At 40.8% G+C, this 21,427-nt stretch overlaps 2 protein-coding genes across 2 annotated transcripts; both read left to right on the top strand.

Moving 5' to 3' along the window:
* The first annotated feature begins 5,611 nt into the window (after positions 1–5,611).
* Positions 5,612–10,547, top strand: LOC120055275 (zinc finger CCHC domain-containing protein 2-like). Its single transcript, XM_039003160.1, has 4 exons — positions 5,612–5,851; positions 7,698–7,800; positions 8,381–8,451; positions 10,250–10,547. The coding sequence occupies exons 1-4, from the start codon at positions 5,612–5,614 to the stop codon at positions 10,373–10,375; spliced, it is 540 nt and encodes a 179-aa protein (XP_038859088.1). The 3' UTR covers positions 10,376–10,547.
* LOC120055898 (zinc finger CCHC domain-containing protein 2-like) lies at positions 10,360–19,992 on the top strand. Its single transcript, XM_039003938.1, has 10 exons — positions 10,360–10,381; positions 12,452–12,540; positions 14,793–14,872; positions 15,314–15,397; positions 15,584–15,644; positions 15,738–15,861; positions 16,038–16,179; positions 16,289–16,402; positions 16,626–17,981; positions 18,307–19,992. The coding sequence occupies exons 3-10, from the start codon at positions 14,797–14,799 to the stop codon at positions 18,366–18,368; spliced, it is 2,019 nt and encodes a 672-aa protein (XP_038859866.1). The 5' UTR covers positions 10,360–10,381; positions 12,452–12,540; positions 14,793–14,796; the 3' UTR covers positions 18,369–19,992.
* The last annotated feature ends 1,435 nt before the right edge of the window (positions 19,993–21,427 follow it).

Here is a 21,427-nt window from a genome sequence, read left to right as displayed (position 1 = left end):
AATGACTTTACCCCAGTCCTCAGCAGTCCAATCCCTGTACCTTTTGCAGAATATCAGTCTGTCCCTGATGTTTTTCCTGGAGAGAAGTGGCTTCTTTGCTGCCCTTCTTGACACCAGGCCATCCTCCAAAAGTCTTCGCCTCACTGTGCGTGCAGATGCACTCACACCTGCCTGCTGCCATTCCTGAGCAAGCTTTGAGTGGTGGTGCCCCGATCCCGCAGCTGAATCAACTTTAGGAGACGGTTCTGGCACTTGCTGGACTTTCTTGGGCGCCCTGAAGCCTTCTTCACAACAATTGAACCGCTCTGCTTGAAATTCTTGATGATCTGATAAATGGTTGATTTAGGTGGAATCTTACTGGCAGCAATATCCTTGCCTGTGAAGCCCTTTTTTTTGCAAAGGATGACGGCTCGTGTTTCCTTGCAGGTAGCTATGGTTGACAGGGGAAGAACAATGATTCCAAGCACCACACTCCTTTCGAAGCTTCCAGTCTGTTATTCGAACAATCAGCATGACAGAGTGATCTCCAACCTTGTCCTCGTCAATACTCACACCTGTGTTAACGAGAGAATCACTGACATGATGTCAGCTGGTCCTTTTGTGGCAGGGCTGAAATGCAGTGGAAATGTTTTTTGGGGATTCAGTTAATTTCCATGGTAAAGAGGGACTTTGGAATTAATTGCAATTCATCTGATCACTCTTCATACCATTCTGGAGTAAATGCAAATTGCCATCATACAAACTGAGGCAGCAGACTTGGTGAAAATGAATATGTGTCATTCTCCAAACTTTTGGCCACGACTGTACATATGGACGAGCGATGTTAGAGCGATACGGACTAAGATACAGTAGAATAGTATAGAAAACATGCCAGATATGTAAACATTATTAAAGTGAGTAGTGTTCCATTCCTTAAAGTGGCCAATTGATCACATTTTGGCCGAAATTTGTAAGTTACCTGGTAGTGTTTCATAACGCATTTATTCTAGACAAGAGTAGGTCTAGTGTTTGGTGTAATCCACTGAAGCAAACTACAGGGCCTAGTGGATTGTAATGAAATACTGCCATCTGTCGACAAAGATAAGAAAACTCATGCAGAATAATACAACCCAATTTATTTACATGAACTATATCTAGTTATTGAATCTTAAAACGACTTTGTGAGCAATATTGTGTGAATATATTTCAGTGAACTGCACGTTTAACAGTTTCATGCCACATATAGCAAATATAATTAAATAAAATGTTATAGAACGGAATAATAATGTATTGAAACATTTATTTTTAAAAATATGTTGTTAGCGTTCATGAGAGAATATAACTCGGGTGCAATGAGGTAGGGTGCACCATTATCACCACCCGATGACCCTGCTAGATGAAGTTAGGACCCAGCAGCAGCTAATGAAAAACAGTTGGGAGGAGTCAACGATGCAATTTCGAGTGGTACAGTCATGAGCGCTCGTAAATATTACCGTTCTCCTAGCAGCAGGATATTATGTTGGCAGCACGATCGCTGATTTTTGTTTAACATTTTTTGAAAGAGTCCCCCTGCAAAGACATGCTCGACTGGGAATATCATATTTATTTTTTCACTTTCTAAAGAAATGCTGATATAAATAATACTTTTTATATTGTATGTCAAATTACCCATTTATTTTTTCAAAGGTGATTGCAACCACCTTTGAAAAACGTCATTGATAATTTGACATTGTATTAATTTATACCAGAATTTCTTTAGAAAGTTTACACCAATACTGGTATGTTGAAAGCTATATTTAAATAAATATACTTTTAATAAAATACAAATATATGTAATTGAAATAACTCAATAGAGTCCGCAAAACTTAAATTAGTCTCGTGCTGAGCATCGGGTTTAATACAATGTGCTGGTGACTCATTACTCCACCCACTCCATTCACTGCAATACAATGTATATGGAATTACATATTTGTTTATAGAGAAGGAAAAAAATTCTGTGCAGAGGTAAAAGTGGGGTTGGGAATAATCAGTAGTAGGGTCTGTAAAGTCCATATATGGTGTTATTTCTTGGGCGACTGAGGTCTAAATAGCCAGCAGCACTTTTCACTCCACTCATTGCATTGGTCCCATAGTGTATTGCATTGGGACCAATGGTGTGGCTGGAGTAGAAAGTGCTGCTGGGTATTTAGACCTCAGTCCCCCAAGAAATGACACCATCTATAGATTCCATAGACCCAACTGAGTGATCCCAACCCCACTTTTACCTCGGCACATAGAATTGTTTTTCTCTATAAGCCAATATGTCATTTATAGGCCTATAATGTATTGTATTGCAGTGAATGGAACTGGTGGAGTAGAAAGTGCTATTGGGCATTTAGACCTCAGTCCCCCAAGTAATAACCCCACTTTTACCTCAGCACATAGAATAGTTCTCTCTACAGCCCAATGTTGTGAACATAACAATATGAACATTGTATTTTCGATAGTGATCTTAAATGTTTTTAGAAGCATATTTGTAATTGCTTCCGTAAAGTCATTATTGCATTTGCTTATAAGCACAATAAAAACAGACATTGATAAAAATGTAATATCTTTTGAATTACACTGAACAAAAATATAAATGCAATATATAATGTGCTGGCTCCATGTTTCATGAGCTGAAATAAAATCACAGAAATTTTCTATACGCACAAAAAATGTGACTTCCCTCAAATTGTGTGGACAAATTTGTTTACATCCCTGTTAGTGAGCATTTTATCCTTTGTTAAGATAATCCATCCAGCTGACAGGTGTGGCATATCAAGAAGCTGATTAAACAGCATGATCATTACACAGGTGCACCTTGTGCTGGGGACAATAAAAGGCCACTCTAAAATGTGCAGTTGTGACAACACAATGCCACAAATCAATTCAAATTGTATTTGTCACATGCGCCGAATACAACAGTTGTAGACCTTACAGTGAAATTATTACTTACAAGCCCTTAACCAACAATTATTTAAGAAGTTAAGAAAAACAGGAGCGTACAATTGGCATGACTGGAGGAATGTCCACCAGAGCTGTTGCCAGAGAATTGAACGTTCATTTCTTTACCATAAGCCGCCTCCGAGTTCATTTTAGATAATTTGGCAGTATGTCCAACCGGCCTCACAACCGCAGACCACGTATAACCATGCCAGCCCAGGACCTCCACATCCGGCTTCTGCACCTGTGGGATTGTCAGACGCGGAGGCAGGTGGGTGCTCAGGAGTATTTTTGTCTGTAATAAAGCCCTTTTGTAGGGAAAAACGAATTCTGATTGGCTGCAGCTGGCTCCCCAGTGGGTCAGCCTGCCCAGTCATGTGAAATCCATAAATTAGGCCCTAATGAATTTATTTCAATTGACTAATTTCCTTATATGAACTGTAACTCAGCAATATCTTTGAAATTGTTTCATATTGTTCATATTTTTAATCAGTATAATGAGCCACATTGTAATGTTTAGAAATGCGGGCCTTTAATCTGAAGGATTTTAATAAAGTTCAAAGTGACGTCATCGTTTGTGCTGCTGGCAGAATACTAGTCTTGAAAATGAGTTACTGAGCCAGCTATAATCTCAGTAATTTCCGTCGAATATCACATAACCACTCGGCTGCGGTGTACGGATGCGAACTGAACGATTATGTAAAGTCCTGACACATTTGAATGAATTGATAACTACTAACAAGTCCTGCCGGAGAGTTGTTCATGTTGAAAATGAAGCTTCCCATTCGAACGGCGGAAGGAGACCATACCGTTGAAGACGAGCAGGAAAATACCGATTGCAGCAGTCACACAATTGATTCGGTTCCATGTTGTTGTGTGAGGTTCAAACATTCAACGAGGGAGTCATATTGCCAGTGGCAAATTGACAAGAAGGCTGTGTTTGAGTGGTTCGGCTTGCACCTCAGCACAGCGAAGCGGATATAATTTATGTACGGACTACTTCATATGTGTCAACCACTTGAGATTTGCTTTTTGGGATCATGTCTTGAGGATCTTGCACGGAAAGATGTCCACGTCTTCCGGGACTTTGAGATAACAGCAAACTGTTAAACTGACTTGGCCTTCCTTAAACAACTTCATCGGGACAGGGGGGCAGCATTTTGACTTTGAACAAATTGCGTGCCCAAACAATTTCCTCCTACTCTGTCCCAGAAGGTAATACATGCATATTATTATTACTATTGTATAGAAAACACTCTGAAGTTTCTAAAACGTTTTGAATTATTTCTGTAAGTATAACAGAACTCATTTGGCAGACAAAAACCTGAGAAGAGGTCAAAACAGGAAATGAGAACTCGATTTTCAAAACAGTGTCAAATGAGACCCCTTCTAGTTATGACTGAACAAAGATTTCCTAGGGCTTCCACTAGATGTCACCGTCTTTAGATTTTAGTCTTATGATTCTACTATAAAGGAGGGGCTCATAGGAGCTGTTTTAGTGAGTGGTCGTCAGAATCTTCCAGTCTCTTTTGGCGAGCTCATGAGAGAGAGTGCTCTCGTTCCAAAGCTCTTTCTTCAGACAATGAAATTCTCCGGTTGGATCCTTATTGATGATTAATGTAGAACACATACTAAATATGGATTGCAAACATCATTTGACCTGTTTCTACGACCTGTAACGGAACTTTTTGAGTTTTTGTCTGGAGGGATTGTTCGTGCGTCATGAAAATGGATTCCTGGGCTGAACATGCTAACAAGTGGTTAAATGATGGGCTTTATGGAACTTTTCAGTCATTTATTGTCATCCTGGGAGTGCCTTCTGATGAAGTTATTCGAAGGTAAGTGCATATTTATAGTGTTTTTGTAGCTTTTGTTGACGCCAAAATGGTGACTTTCTTTGGCTGGTTTGGGCTCTGGGCGCCGTTCTCAGATTAATCTTTTTGCGTAAAGTTTATTTTGAAATCTGACACAGCGGTTGCATAGAGGATAAGTTTATCTTTAATTATGTGAATAACACTTGCATCTTTTATCAATGTTTATTATGAGTATTTCTGCAAAATCACCAGATGTTTTGGAATCAAAACATTACTGCACGTAACGCGCCAATGTAAACTGAGATTTTTTTATATATATATATGCACATTATCGAACAAAACATAAATGTATTGTGTAACATGATGTTATATGACTCATCTGATGAAGACTTTCAAAGGTTAGTGATTAATTCTATCTCTATTTGTGGGTTTTGTATAAGCTACCTGTGCTGTGAAAAATGTCTGTGCTTTTTTGGATTTGGTGGTGAGCTAATATAAATATACGTGGTGTTTTCGCTGTGAAACATTTAAAACATCGGACATGTTGGCTGGATTCACAAGATGTTTATCTTTCATTTGCTGTATTGGACTTGTTAATGTGTGAAAGTTAAATATCTCTAAAAAAATATTTTTGAATTTCGCGCGCTGCCTTTGCCCCAGTCCTAGACAGGTTTTTAAGGACGTTGGCGACCCTGTTGTGCGTTCCAAACTACTTGTCTACCTGTCACTTTTGCGATCTGGAAACAGAGAATGTGCGGACACACTGTATCTTGCTTTGAGCCATATAGATCCAGCGCTGTACTTAAATACTTATCATGGCATTCCTTTATCTCCACGTGGTGGGAACACTCAGAATGTACCTAATCAACATTGCCCTCGCGAGGGTGGAATGGAGTCTGGGAGAATGGTGCATCCCAGCGGGACTCCACTGGAGGCAGTCGGGTTCCCTGGAGCACTTGGCGCTGCTTTTCACCATGACCTCACTACACCCTGCGTTCCCTTTTTACCAGAGGGATACTGTCAGACACCAGTTGGATAATGTGGAACTGGTCATAGAGGAGAGAATGGATTGCCACAAACGCATGAGTTTCCAGGTAAACACACTTGACAGTGGCATGTTTATAGTGACCGCCATTGTAAACCAACTCGTAGTATTTGGGACCGCGGGAGGAGGGGCTGTCTTGTAATTAGAGTTTATAGTCTCTGGGTTACGGCGTATTCCGGTGATTTGACTGAAGTGCAGCTCAAGAGTGGAATTTAAGGTGGCTTCCTCATTTTACCACCTCTCCTTAGATTAGCTTCTTACCTACCTCACCCCTTATGGTCACAGGGCAGGTGGAAGTAGCTAACTCCTCTGATTGGCTTCCACCACATTTACTATCCAATGTCATTAGATCATTACAGTTGAGGAAACGACAAGAAAGCCAGTGAAGGCACTGGTACTGTGACTATTGAGAAACATCCCCTGGGGGTCTCAATAAGACTTGATCGACAGTTACTTTGACAAGAATGAACTATATGTATTATTAAACAAGGACCACCCATTTTTCAAAATTTTTACTGGCCACCTTAGCCATAGGAATGAACAGATTACTTTTTAATCAAAGTCTATATAGAATGAAATATTCTCCATTTCAGCCATCTTAGTTTAGATGGCACAATGTAGCAATTTATTTCTGGTAAAGTGGGGCCAAATAATTGATGTAGGAATATGCTGTAATAACATGTACTGTGAATAGGCTTGTGGGGTCAGTAGAGGTTCAACCCTTTCATGCCAAGTAGTAGTGCAAAACACTGTTTCATTTCCAAGAACAGTCTAGAATGCCACGGCCATATGACGACAGACTGAATTCATTGCGCTGTCACAAAAGGACAGACACCATAGACTTTGAATGAAGATCACTTTCTCAATTTGCCTTAGGGCAATTCCATGTTAATGGAATTATGCTGAGACTCCAATTTTTCAATTTAAAATGTATGCCAAACAAAAAACATTGATTTCAAAGTTTCACAAACCATACAACTCTATGCGCAATGACTAATTTGAACAATTTAGACAGTAAAACAAACAAAAACATTTACTGGAAAAACTGTGCAGATGCAAAGTTTGTTAACAGAATTGCAGTAAAATATCCCTCTGTTATTCTGTTACCAAACTTTGTATCACAGTTCTTTCTGTAAATGTGTTTTTGTAAAATGTTCAGTGGAAATTGTTAAAAGTAGTCCTTGTGCATAGAGTTGTATGGTTGGTTCAACTTTGAAATTTAATGGTGTTGGTTTGGTATACATTTTAAAGTGAAACATCTGACTCTGTAATTCCATTACCATGGAATTGCCCCTTGTGCACCAGGAGAATAGAGAGAGAGTTTATCTGGCTTTAGCAGACATTCTGGCCATGGCTACTGTGTCTTCTGTCATCTTGTCCACAGCAGCTAGCTACTGTAGCCTATATGAATGGGAACACCCAGCATTCTTGTTTATGATTGCATTGTGATCTAACTTTGCATTGTGTTGGAGAAACCTCTCTCTCTCTGTCATCCAGTGAAAAAGCCAAGAGTTTTAATGAGACACACCCTCTTGCTCATGTCTGGCTGGCTGACTGCTCTCTTACAGGGGCATTCTGTAATTCCGTGTTTGGATGTTCTTCAGCATAATGACTTGTTAGCCTACACTTTCCTGTGGATTGGCAGTATTTCTAATCCAAATGGAGATGATTTATGAATAGAAATGAAACTGAAAAGGGAGAGTTATTCTCAAAGCATGCGGAGAGGAGGAAATTAGTATTGGTTCCAGTTGTTCAGTGCTGTAAGGGGGCGGCAGTTTGGTGGGACTATGATTGCAAGGTATTTCACTGTACTTGTGCATGCGACATTGAAACTTGATTGGGGGAGAAAGCACAAATGCATACTAAACCATCAATCTCTTCACTCCTGGTTGCAGCAGAAGCAGCATGCCCTTCGAAGGGAGGATCTCAGCCCCAGGAGCCAGTCGGCCTGCTGTATTCCCAATCAGCTCCCCAACAGGACATCATCCCAGAGAGAAGGTAGTCTCAATCCTGTTTGTCATTGTGTCCTCTGAGGTCTCTCATTCCCATGTTGAGAGGAGTGTTCAAAGCAAGATGTATTTTAGCCTAGTGCATTTGAGGTGAAACGAGACCCAAACTATCAGATATGATACAATAGACAGGATATATTTGAAATGATCTGTATTTTGAACAGTAATCAAAATTACATTTAGATGAACACAGTAGCATACTGCAGTTTTGTGGAAAATTGCTAACTTCCTGCAATTATACACATTTTGTCATGGGGCAAAGAGAAAAATTTGCAAAATGTTTGTTTTAAAGCAAATTTCCTGCAAAAAAAATTTTTTTTGTTCATGAAATATTTTATGCCCCATTGGCAATCTGAAGCTCAGGACCCAAAAATCTCAGTTTTATAGCTAATCTCATGCTATTTTACACATTTTGCCATGAGGCTGAGAGAATATTTTGCAGGTAATTTTAAAGATAATTTCTTGTAATTCACATTTTTTTTTGCCATTGGGGAGGGGGAGTGCAGGGGTATGGATGAACAGCAATTAATTGCTCAAAAAAATAACCCTGGTCTTCTCTCTTCTTGCAGAAGTTCACATTGACAAGATTGTGCTAAAGACGATATCTTGGAACCGAGTAAACAGTGAATACAGTATTGAGGTATGTACTGTAGGTTCATGTTTGGACTCTGTGCCTTGGTATGTTGTTTTCCTGTGTATTTTATTCTTATACATTTTGAGGCATACCCGCTGAAGGATCGAGGTATATTTAATTTTTTATTAGGCGCATATATGGTGGGCCACCAGATTACTTCGTGCTTCCTCCCATTCAAATGATGGCACTTACAAAACGTTTGTCCTGAGCTTCAGATTGTTATGCAATATTGTATATATGTTTTTATTTTTTCCTCTGTAAATCATGCAACGTTCTCTTACAACATCTGGACAGGCAGAGATCTAAGACTTTGCCTGTCCCTTAATCAATTGGCCCAGCGTCGTCCGAATTAGGGTTTGGCCGGGATAGGCCGTCATTGTAAATAAGAAATTGTTCTTAACTGACTTGCTTAGTTAAATAAAGGTCAAATAAAAATCAACAGTCAGGACTGTATGGCCAGGCATCATTATGACGGGCAGGACTGTGCTGAGGATGAGAGCAAGACAGAGAGCCAGGTTAAATAGGACAGCAGGAAGGATTTGCGCTGGCTTCAGCCATGACTGCATGAGAGAGAAATGAAACTTCTGCACGTTGCCTGCAGGTGCGAGTGTGTGTTTCACAGTCCAATCCCAGGTTTGAACATGATCTGAGCGTGTGATCTGAGGCTGTTTGGTCTCTTGGGCATCAACTTGGGAAAGCCTCAAGGGAGAGCAGACAGTGCATTTATAAACAAAGAGCTGCATATATTGGCCAAAAAATAACACATCTGATATATTTATTTTTATTTATTTTTTCGGTATGTAGAGAAAAGTGAGGCGGGGCATCCGACAAATTCAACTTTGTCCGGCCTTACTGTTCTGGCTTGTTAAATTTTTATTTGACAAAGAGCAACAGATGTTTCATATCCCACTTCAAGTTGTGAGTGCTTTTGCATTCACCTTTGTCAGATCAGGGATCATGATGAAGATGGAATAGGGTGCTGTTTGGGACTCCACTCAGCTATTTCAACTGTTTCCCCTAGAATTTAGCTAGGGGGGTCCAGGAGCACCAAAACATTTGAGGCCCTTGTGTTGGCTGCAGAGACATTTAGCTTTTTTTTTTAAAGCAAATTTCTTGCAATTATACACATTTTGCCATGGGGCAAAAACTAAAAAAGTTTTGAAGATGCACTATGCAGAAATCGCTCAGCCATTTCCTGGTTGCTAAAATTTTAATAGTTTGCCTGATTTCCGTTTATGTGATCAAACAAGCAAGTATAGTGTAGGGAATCATTGTACCATCTAAACCGCTGGGAAATATATTTTCCATAACCAAAAATATTGTTACTCTGTGATGGACAGGGTAGAGTAGAGACTGCCAGTCTGTGAAAGAGCTGTTTTTAAATTTACACAATACCTGTTAGCAAAGGTGTCAGCTAGAGATTACGTGCAGGAGCTTGCAGGGATTTGTAGTTTTGCATGGTCTACTTTGATGCTAATTAGTATTTCCAAATCTGAGAGTAAATAGAGCCGAATATATTGATTAAAAGTGACCTTGTCTGAGAGAGATTTACACGCTTATGAAAACGTCATGCCAGGGTAAGCCTACATGAAACACAGACTTTACTTTAAGTGGTTCTAAAATCCACTATGGGAAAAATGTATGATTGGAGCCATTTCCATATTTGACCGCTAGGTTTTATGGGTATTATGACTCATACTGTGGTACTCTATTGCATCATGCTGTCAAAAGCAATGTTTCGGATGTGTGTTTAGTAAAGCATACTTATGATGTGATGTTGTCTCCTTCTCCTCCCCTCTTCTAGGTCCAGTGGTCTGACTCAACATGGACCACAGTGACCAAGACTCACCGTGAGCTGGGCGACTTCCTGTACAAGAGGAAAAACACATCCCCATCAATAGATTATAGGCCAAGAATATACTGGATTTAATGTCAGGTGAAATGAAGTCACACACTCCTTCATTTGTACAGAGAAGTCTCTAAATGTTGTCTTATAAAGGTCAACCCAGATGCTGTTTTTACTTTCCAAATGTTTTCATGTGTTTTCTAGTCACTGAATGCTCTGTGTGCATGCTAATAAAGACTAATGCTAATACTGTGACTTTCTGTATTCAAATGTATTTCTTCATCTAGCTTTATGTATACCCCTAAATGTTGTATATAAACATCATGAAAGTGGCAAAAAAAAGTTTGTGAACCCTTTGGAAATACCTGAATTTCTGCATAAATTGGTCTAAAATTTGATCTGGTCTTCATCTAGGTCACAACAATAGACAAACACAGTCTGTTTAAACTAATAACACACAAATAATCATATGTTTTCATGTCTTTATTGAACACACCGTGTAAACACTCACAGTGCAGGGTGGAAAATGTATGTGAACCCTTGGATTTAATAACTGGTTGACCCGCCTTTTGGTAGCAATAACCTTAACCAAACGTTTTCTATAGTTACGGATCAGACCTGCACAACGGTCAGGAGGAATTTTGGACCATCCCTCTTTACAAAACTGTTTCAGTTCCACAATATTCTTGGTATGTCTGGTGTGAACCGCTCTCTTGAGGGCATGCCACAGCATCTCAATCGGGTTGAAGTCAGGACTCTAGAAGGTGTATTTTCTGTTGAAGCCATTCTGCCATTCTGTTGTTGATTAACTTCTGTGTTTTCGGTCCGTGTCCTGTTGCAACACCCAACTTCTGTTGCGCTTCAATTGGCGGACAGATGGCCTAACATTCTCCTGCAAAATGTCTTGATAAACTTGGGAATTCATTTTTCCGTCGACTATAGCAAGCTGTCCTGACCTTGAGGCAGCAAAGCATCCCCAAACCATGATGCTCCCTTCACCATACTTTACAGTTGGGATGAGGTTTTGATGTTGGTGTGCTGTGCCTTTTTTCTCCACACATAGTGTTGTGTGTTCCTTCCAAACAACACAACTTTAGTTTCATCTGTCCACAGAATATTTTGCCAGTAGCGCTGTGGAACATCCAGGTGCACTTTTGCGAACTTCAGACGTACAGCAATGTTTCTTTTGGACAGCAGTGGCTTCTTCCATGGTGTCTAATGAACACCATTCTTGTTTAGTGTTTTACGCATTGTAGACTTGTCAACAGAGCTGTTAGCATCCTTCAGAGATTTCTGTAAGTCTTTAGCTGATACTCTAGGATTCCTCTTAACCTCATTGAGCATTCTGCGCTGTGCTCTTGCAGCCATCTTCGCAGGACGGCCACTCCTAGGGAGAGTAGCAACAGTGCTGAACTTTCTCCATTTTATAGACAATTTGCCTTACCGTGAACTGATGAACATCAAGGCTTTTAGAGATACTTTTGTAACCCTTTCCAGCTTTATGCAAGTCAACAATTCTTAATCTTAATTCTTCTGAGATCTCTTTTGTTTGAGGCATGGTTCACATCAGGCAATGCTTCTTGTGAATAGCAAACTCAAATGTTGAGTTTTTTTATAGGGCAGCTCTAACCAACTTCTCCAATCTTGTCTCATTGATTGGACTCCAGGTTAACTGACTCCTGACTCCAATTATCTTTTGGAGAAGTCATTAGCCTAGGGGTTCACATACTTTTCCCAACCTACACTGAATGTTTAATAAAAAATATGTATTTAACTAGGCAAGTCAGTTAAGAACAAATTCTTATTTACAATGACGGCCTAGGAGCAGTGGGTTAAGTGCTTTGTTCAGCGGCTGAACGACAGATTTCTACCTTGTCAGCTCGGGGATTCGATCTAGCAACCTTTCGGTTACTGGCCCAACTCTAACCACTAGGCTACCTGCCGCCCTGTATTCAATATAGACAAGAAAAATACAATAATTTGTGTTATTAGTTTAAGCACACTATGTTTGTCTATTGTTGTGACTTAGATGAAGATCAGATCAAATTTGATGACCAATTTATGCAAAAATCCAGGTAATTCCAAAGGGTTCACATGCTTTTTCTTGCCACTGTATGTATGTCTATGATAACCGCTCATGATTCCCTGAACCCCATACAGAGGTCCACTGAGCCATTTGAGAAGGGCCTGGTGAGGTTACTGGCCCAGGGAGACCAGTATGAGCCCAGGGACCTGGAGAGGACACTACAGTGAGTTCCCCTCTTTGTTTGATCATTCAGCTCAGAGCAGCACAAAGTGTAATTGGAAATCTCAACAGGGTTTTATTAATGTCAATAAATAAATAATAAATAAAAATATATATATATTATTTTTTTTACCCCTCCACCACCTCTTTGGAGGACAAATATCCTTGTTTTTTTACAGCTTTTTTGCTACATATACATACATGGTACTTTTATATATAACAACAATACATTACCAAACAAACTCTTTAATCCCAACCCTCAGACACTCTCAGCCCATTCCAACTATCAGCATAGACCGCCCTTGTTTGGTTTCCATGTGCCATATATTTTTCAATTGTTCTGTGATGTTTTAAAACATTTTTGAATCTTTCTAATCGTTTATTATCCACAGATTGTGAGCTAAAGATGAAAACCTTTCCTGCGAGTATTATTATATTATTTATTGACTGGCTATGGCTTTCCAGATCGCCCAACACTGTTATTTGTAAGGTTAATTTTAAGTGTATGTTGTGATTTATTTATTTATTTAACCATTCCTGAACCTGTGACCAGAAACAAGCTACATTGGGGCAATACCAGAATAAATGATCTATTGATTTTGTCTCTTTGCAACAAAATCTACAGAACTGAGATTGCTGTATGCCGCATATATATATATATATATATATATATATATATATATATATATATATATATATAGCATTCTGTTGGTGGCAGGAATTTAATATAATAATTTTAATTGAAAAACTCTTGTGTTGAATCAAATGTAGTTTTTTTGTACCAGTTCATAAACCATGTGCCATGGAATTGGTACATCAAACATCTCCTCCCATTTATTTTGCAACCTGTATGGCGCAGCTGTCAACATTTTTGTCCTCAGATGAAACTGGTATATTTTTCTATTTATGCCAATTTCTTTCAGCCAATTTGTATCTTTAATATATGGCAGGCAAACACGTTCCTTACCTTCCCCCTTTTCCACTTGCCTCCTCCATTTTTGTGGTAGTGCTGCAATCAGTTGGTTGTAAATTTGGATTGAGCAGATATTCCCATATATATTCGATAACTGCATATGTGACAACTCCTCCATTTCTATTCATAATGTCATTAATAAATATAATACCATTAAATAATCTTTTTTTATTAATCAATATATTTGAGTTTAACCATAACATTTGTTGTAATATTTGTTCTATCTTTTCTGGAGGATAAAACTGAAATTGTAACCAGCTTTGTATGACTTGTTTAAGAAAGGGTGATACCTTAAACAAAATTTCATTTTCAATTAGTTGGAAATGAGAAGTTGTAATCTGTATGAAAGCAAAAAAGCCATTTTGAACAAAGGATGAGCTTTTCTTAATAATCTACTGGAGAACCATTTTGGGTTTAAGTATAACTTATGTATGAGTGAAGCTTTAACAGAGAGGTTTATAAAGCTTTAGTATTTAATAATTTTAGCCCCCCAAACTCATATTCATTATACAAATAGGCATGTTTAATTTTGTCTGGCTTAGCATTCCAAAAATAATGAAATATGTTTTGCTCATATGATTTGAAAAACAAATCCTCTGGAGTAGGCAGTGCCATTAGGAAGTAAACTGTGATAGGACCAAAGAGTTTATCAATGTAATTTTTCCATAAATAGGCAAGTATTCACCTCTCCATGGTTGCAAAATCTTATCTATTTTTGCTAACTTTCTATTGAAATTAATTGTGGTAAGTTCATTTATATTTTTTGAGATGTGAATACCAAGAATGATACTTGAAGCTCAAGCACTTTCCTGTTACCTTTTTTACATGTTGCTTTACTCTCAAGCCTCAATATTGTGTAGAAAGTAGAGTAGTCTACCCTCTAGTTATTGTCACCAACGATGCCATAAGCTCCAGTGTTGTCAGTTATGGTGAAGAAACTCAGGCTTCACATATGTCAGAACCATAGAACCCAGGCAATGATATCTAGGTCAATGGTGATGATGTCATTACCAGAGGGATTCGCTGGCCATCCTTTACAGATATGGGTGGGATCACTTTTTCCACCCTTCCACTCCCATTCAAGCCCCACCAGCACTTTGACTTCCCACTCGAAGTGTACCATAACCGTACCTTGCTGTTTGATGTACTAGTATACAACAGGTGATCTGACACATGAAATTTCAATTTCCATGTCACCTTCTCTCTCCCTCTTTCTCTTTCCCTCTGTATAATTTATATCTCTAACTCCCCCCCCCCCCCCCCATCTCGCTCCACTGTGACAGGGAGATGCTTCTGTCAGCCCCAGCAGCCTTCAGGCAGAGACTAGAGGTCTGCAGGTTCCTCCTCCCACACTGCAGCCACTGTAAGTGTCTGTGCCCCTGTCTCAGCCTTCAGAGTGGTGAGATATCATATTCTCCACTGACCTTTACAGGAATGCATGTCTACATGAACCATCCACATGATTGGTTAGGGATACCTTGGAACTCGGAGCACAATTACCCCTCTCTCTTCTCAAATCATTTGTATGTGGATTGATGTGGTCAGTTCCTCATGACTAATCGTACCAATTAACAACTTCTCAGTCATCCTAATATTTTTCACTATTTTTCATTATTATTGAGAAAGTTTCCTCACACATCCATTGCTGGTTGGTTTCACACAGCTGCATCAAATTGACCACAGAAATTCATAAACCAAGAGTGTATTTTTTTGGTTAGAGCCGTGGAAAAGCTGTGATGTTGTGTAGGCAGGAGGTCTCGTCGCACATTCCCTAATATCTCATCATCCGGTCTCTCCTACCCAGATAATACAGTACCTCCTGGAAAGACCTGTAAGGCACCTGAGCACCTTAAAGAAGACTGCACTGAGCCATCCAGTCAGGACCATGGTGTGTATGGTATTAGTTATATTGTATTTAGGCAGTAATTATTTATTTAGCATGTCTGTCATTCTTTGTGGGGTTGAAATGACACAGTGTGTGTGAAAATGGCTATTTCATAGAGCCAGATATTCGTTGCCTATAGTTGAAGTTCACTAGTACTTCTCTCTCGTCATTCTCCTCTTCCTCACCCAGACATAGGTTCTCACCACCTAGGGCATCAGACGGCGTGCAGCAGCAAGAGCCTAGGCCAGAGGTAAGAGCTCTACCTGTTCAGTCCAAGACATGTGACCTTGTGGCTGATGCACTGATGGGTTATACTAAGAGGATCCCTGCTTTCACTTTACAGCACACTGATGACAAAGAGCAGCCAGAGGGAGAGCCAGAGGCATGCTGTTCACTCAGAGCACAATGGAGTGATGGAGAGGAGGAGGAAACCAGGCATCATGACCTGTAGGCCAGACCCACATCAGGTCAGTCACACTGGCCTCTCCTTTCTCTCTCTGGCCTGGCCATTAGAGATGCTGATAGGTTGGCGGTGGAGGACTGTCTATGTGCTGTATACTGCTGACTGGCATTTGTTATTTTTTGTTTCGATAATACTCATTTGAATCTGTTTAGGGTGTTAAATGACCTCCTCTCTCTTCAGAACGCAGATGAGAAATGGGCTTTCACTCCAGAAAAAAAGAGTAGAAGAAGACCTGGTGGAAGGAGAAGTGATGGGGCTAAAGGCTACATCCCCAGCAGCATCATCAGACCACAGTCAACACACATGACCAGACAGGGTGCCAGTAAGAGGAAGTAACCAATGGGTGTGGCAATAGCCTACCCTATTTGTTTTCCAGCTTAACAATTAACATTATAATAACATGTATGTTGTGCGTTCCTTTACCACTGTAGAGCCGGTCCAGAATAAGTATGGAGACACGTGGTCCGATAGCTCCAGTACTCCCTTCAGTCCCCAGCACGAGGCACATGAGAGCCTGGATAATGAGGACCTGGAGGACGAGAGAGGTGAGTGGCCCCTCTAAACCCTGTCTGTCCCCCTCTCTTTTCTGTCGGGAACTCATGGGGTTTAATCCTAGTCCTGAACTAAATAGCTCTTTCAATGGAGATTCTCCATTTTAGTCAAGGACAAGGCTTTAACTGGTTCTGGGAAACCGGCCCATGACGTCTGAGTCTTTAGTGCTGTTGATACTCAAGATGTCTTTTTAATGATAGCTTCTCTCTCCCCCAGACACTGCTGAGAGTTACTCAGACCACTCCGTCCAGGAGAAGAGGGCGAGTGATCACAGCAGAGGGGAAGTTGTAGCTACTGTACACGCTATAGTCCCTGTCCCCCACAGGGAAGAGCCATCCTACACTGGCAGTCCCCTGAGTGTACACCCTCTATCAATGACGGTCCAGAATGGGCAAACCATGACAGACAGGACGGTCATGGTCACTCCACAGCCGGGGGACGGTTCACCAGCAGATGGGGCACTGACTGGGACCACCCCCATGGTTCCTCAGGAGTCCATCCCAAGCCAAGCTCCCCTGGGAGACTCTGAGAGGCAGAGGCACGTGTCTGCCCCCCTGAGCTCATCTCAGCTAGCCAATGCAGGCTCCAGCATTTACCTAATGCCCCAGTGTTATATGACCCCTACCAGCCCAGAGAGTAGAAGCACTAACCCCCATCACCAGCCCCCCATGAGTGTCATCAGTGTCATCCTCCTGACCTTCCACATGTCCCCCCTGAGGCCAGCATACACCAGCACTGACCCAGCCTCCACCGCCACCCTAGCCCTAGCAGCCTCTCTCCCTGACCCTAGCACCAGGACCCAAGCCCTGGCTGCGCCCACCAGCCTACCCACCCCTACCTCCGTGACACCCTCCTCAGGGGCCACTGTCACCCCAGCTGCAATCAGCCAGGTTCAGGCCACTCTGCCCCCAGCCGTCCCCACTCACACCCCCGGCCCCGTGGCCAGCCCAGCCCTGACCCTCATCCACAGCACGGCCCAGGGAGATGGTACCTCCTGCAGCAGCTCTGGGGTGGCAGCAGGGCAGGCCCAGACCCAGCAAAAGCCACAGCCCCAGCAGCAGGCCCATCCTCCACAGCAACAGCAGATGAGCTGCAACTCCTGTGGTTGCCGTGGCAGCTGTGGTAATAGCCACTCTGCCGCCCCCAACCCCAACTTCTCCTTCCCTCCCCAGCTGGGGCGCCAGGTCTTCAGCAATGCCCACCTCCCTCTCTTCCACCTCCCATCCATGTGCAGCACTGGATATCCCAGCCACCACAGCCAGGTCCAACACCAGAGCAACGCCACCACCCAGCTACCTTTCTACCCCCCTCCACCTCACACAGCCACCCCCACCTCCTCGCCACCTCCACGCCACCCCCACCACATGCTGGCCACCCAGGCTGGATACAACCTGCAGCAGATGGCAGCTGCTCCCTTTAACAGCTTCTACACGCCCATGTTCGCTTCATTGGGACTAGGACTGGGCACGGGCACGATGAAGAGCAGTGCCAACGTCTCTTGCTATAACTGTGGGCTAAGCGGGCATTATGCCCAGGACTGCAAACAGCCCTCCATGGACGCCGGGCAGCAAGGTAATATTGGCCAGGCTAGTGGCAGAGATAGGAGGTGAAGTCTCTCACAGAGATTCCTCATCCTTAGTTTCAGCATAAGAAGGCAAAGCTTTATTTGGTAACCTGTTGTTTTTTTTGTTCACTGTGTTTTGCACTGTCCAACATTTTTATGTCTGAAGCTGGATTGTCTGAATGAGCTCTATTAAATACCCAGGCCAAGTGTTAAAACATATTTTGATAGGACTGACTCTGAATCTGAAAGACTAGCATAGACTATGGACATCACATTTCTTTAGGTTACTTGTTAGGCACGCGACACTGACACACTCCTGTGTGTGTGTTTCAGGTGACTTTCGGCTGAAGTACACGGCCCCCCCCCACTCCTTTGAAGCAGACCAAACTGACTGACATGAGAGGGGACCAAGGCAATGCTTTGTTTCGCACTACAGTAAAGATTCCAGAAAATGTTTTCATGGGTTGAGTTTTTCACCAATTGTATTACTTTGCAAATATCCTGACTTGTTTCTCCGCAGAGAATTGAATCCTGTATCATTCTCAGACTTTTCAGAGGATGGTGATATTTTGCACTGGAGACAAGTACAAGACAGGCTCACGTTTCCAGACTAGTCTATTACTTTAAAGAAAGAGAACCACGTCTTTAAATGGTGTGGTGGTAAACTTGCATTTAATAAGGATTAATGGATTGACTGAAGGTTCTCATATCCACATTTCAAAGCAGGTCTTTTTAGTACATTTCAATTAGTTTCTTACTTTTTTGTATTATCTCATAGGTGTTCAAAATGCAAGATACAGTTTCAAAGCAGCTAGTAGTTAACCAGCTAATTTTCATTTATTTGAGAACAAAATATATGAAGAACCTCACGCTCTTATTTTTGGGGGATTGTGATAAAGCGGGGAAAAGATGCATGGTTTACAAGATAAAGTATGTATGAAATAATTAGTTTTTTGACAGAATGTGCCATAAATACCCTGTATTTGATTTGTTTTACAAGCTAATGGTATTCCATTTGAGGGAAATTTTGCATGAAAAAAGTACGTTTTATTGCTGTTTGTTACCACTTGATATAATGTGAATTAAGTCAATCATGTCTCATTCATGATGTTAATGCTACTGCTGTTTGGTTTGTTTCCTGGGGGCAAAAATGCACTAATTTGTGTGTATGTGGGTGGGTCATGTCACCAATGCTCTCGGGCAATGAGAGGACTCTTGTGGATGTATTCCCTTGAGCGTATCTCCTCCTAGGAAGAGATTTATTGAGGTCCAAATCAACCCCACCCCCCCACCCCTAGGCACTTGGGTCGATCCAAAATCACCCTAGCCACTTCGGAAATCTGAATGGATTGGATAGGTTAAATCAATGGTGAAAGCTTTACCTGAGCTTGCCTTCTGATAAGCCAAGTGGAACTCTTGCCATATTGCCTTCACCTATACAATACTTCCTGATCTAAGGTTTGATTTTTGGATTGGGCTACAGAATCAATGGTCCCTTGTCCTACCACCATGCATGTACTGTACCTGTTGAATGTGTGGCTCTTGCCTGTTTGTGTAGGCTTGTCAAGCTCTTTGTTGCCAGAACGTATGTGCCATATTCCTCCTTTCTCATGCAGCAAGGAGGTTGTATTATGTAAGTGTATATTTGTGCACAGCAGTAAGGGGCTAACTTCACACACATACTTTACCTGTATGATTGACTACTATACAGAATAACTAATGTATTAGAAAAAAGGTAACACGGTTGTTTGTGGGTTTGAAAGCCACTTGTCTTTCACTGTTCGTTGAGGTGGATTGTTTTGTTTTCCACACAGGCAAAAAATTTGAACTATTTGAAATTACATTCAGGTAAAATCACTGTTTTATAAAGTGGAACTTATCCTCTGTTTTTCTGTACGCTGCTTTTCAGTTGTTTTTTTTAAGCATTTTGTATTGGATTTGAGAGGCCTAGTTGTTGACTTTATTTTAATTAATATCTTTATTTTGATAAAGAACATTAAAGTTGAGAGGAAAAATAGACTATCAATTTTGGGTTGTATTTGTTTAACTTTTCTATAGTTAAAGATGATGTGCTGTAGATTAAGGTAGTGTTACCTCTGATGCGATTACTGTATTACTAAATGTTAACATGTAGTTGCTGAAAGGGAAGAATTCAATAGTTCCTTCCTGTGCTAAATTAAGCTGCCAGAATTTTTTTCTGTTAAGTTGGTAGCAATCAAACAGCTAAGTTTATATATTTTTTATATGGTGAGACACCCATACTATAATGAACAAAAATAAACAAAATTTTAACGAGTTACAGTTCATATGAGGAAATCAGTCAATTTAAATAAATAAATTTGGCCCTAATGTATAGATTGTACATGACTGGCAATACCGATATGCAGCCATTAGGCAGATACCTTAAAAGAAATGGGCCTCAGCATATCGTCAGTATTTCTGTGCATTCAAATTGACATCGATAAAATGCAGTTGTATTGGTTGTCTGTAGCTTATGTCTGCCCAAACCATAACCCCACCGTCACCATGGGGCACTCTGTTCACAACTTTGACATCATCAAACCGCTCCCCCACACGATGCCATACACGTGGTCTGCGGTTGAGGCCGGTTGGACGCATTGCCAAATTCTCTAAAACGGCGTAAGAGGCGGCTTAAGGTAGAGAAATGAACATTACATTTTCTGACAACTGTTCTAGTGGACATTCCTGCAGTCAGCATGCCAATTGCACGTGCCCTCAACTTGAGACCTCTGTGGCATTGTGACAAAACTGCACATTTTAGAGTGGTCTTTTGTCCCCAGCACAAGGTGTACCTGTGTAATGATCATGCTGTTTAAGCTTTTTGATATGTCACACCTGACATAATCCAAGTGGATGGATTATCTTGTTAATGGCGAAATACTTACTAACAGGAATGTAAATAAATTGGTGCACAAAATCTTGAGAAATAAACTTTTTGTGTGTATGGAGCATTTCAGGGATCTTCTATTTCAGCTCATGAAACATGGGACCAACACTTTACATGTTGTATTCATATTTTTGTTCAGTGTATATCCGTATGCAAAATAAAGTCTTCAGCGTTTTTATCTTTTGATTTTGAATATCTAAGGTCTTTTCAGTGTTATCTCCATTGAACAATGCTTTTGACTATTTACTATTGCATTAATGTTTTTCACTTGTCCCGGGTCAAATCAATTCTGTACTGTACAGTCACCAGCCAGAAGGTGGCAGTGTATGTCAAGTGTAAATATCAATGTTGTACTTAAAGAACCTGTACTTGATGAGAACAGTATTTATAGTAGTAGTAGTTTTTTTATTTTTTATATTGAGTCCAGGTTGAAAATAATACTGATCATAAAGAGGGGTTTCTGTATTTCAACATTGCATAGAACTATATCAAATCGTCAATGTCTAGAGGAAGAAATCTTATTTCATCTCAGAATAATCCTATATA

Source organism: Salvelinus namaycush, chromosome 11 (assembly GCF_016432855.1).
Source record: "Salvelinus namaycush isolate Seneca chromosome 11, SaNama_1.0, whole genome shotgun sequence".
Lineage (NCBI taxonomy): Eukaryota > Metazoa > Chordata > Actinopteri > Salmoniformes > Salmonidae > Salvelinus > Salvelinus namaycush.
The sequence above is the reverse complement of the archived record's forward strand: the minus strand, read 5'-3'. Positions and strand labels throughout refer to the sequence as shown.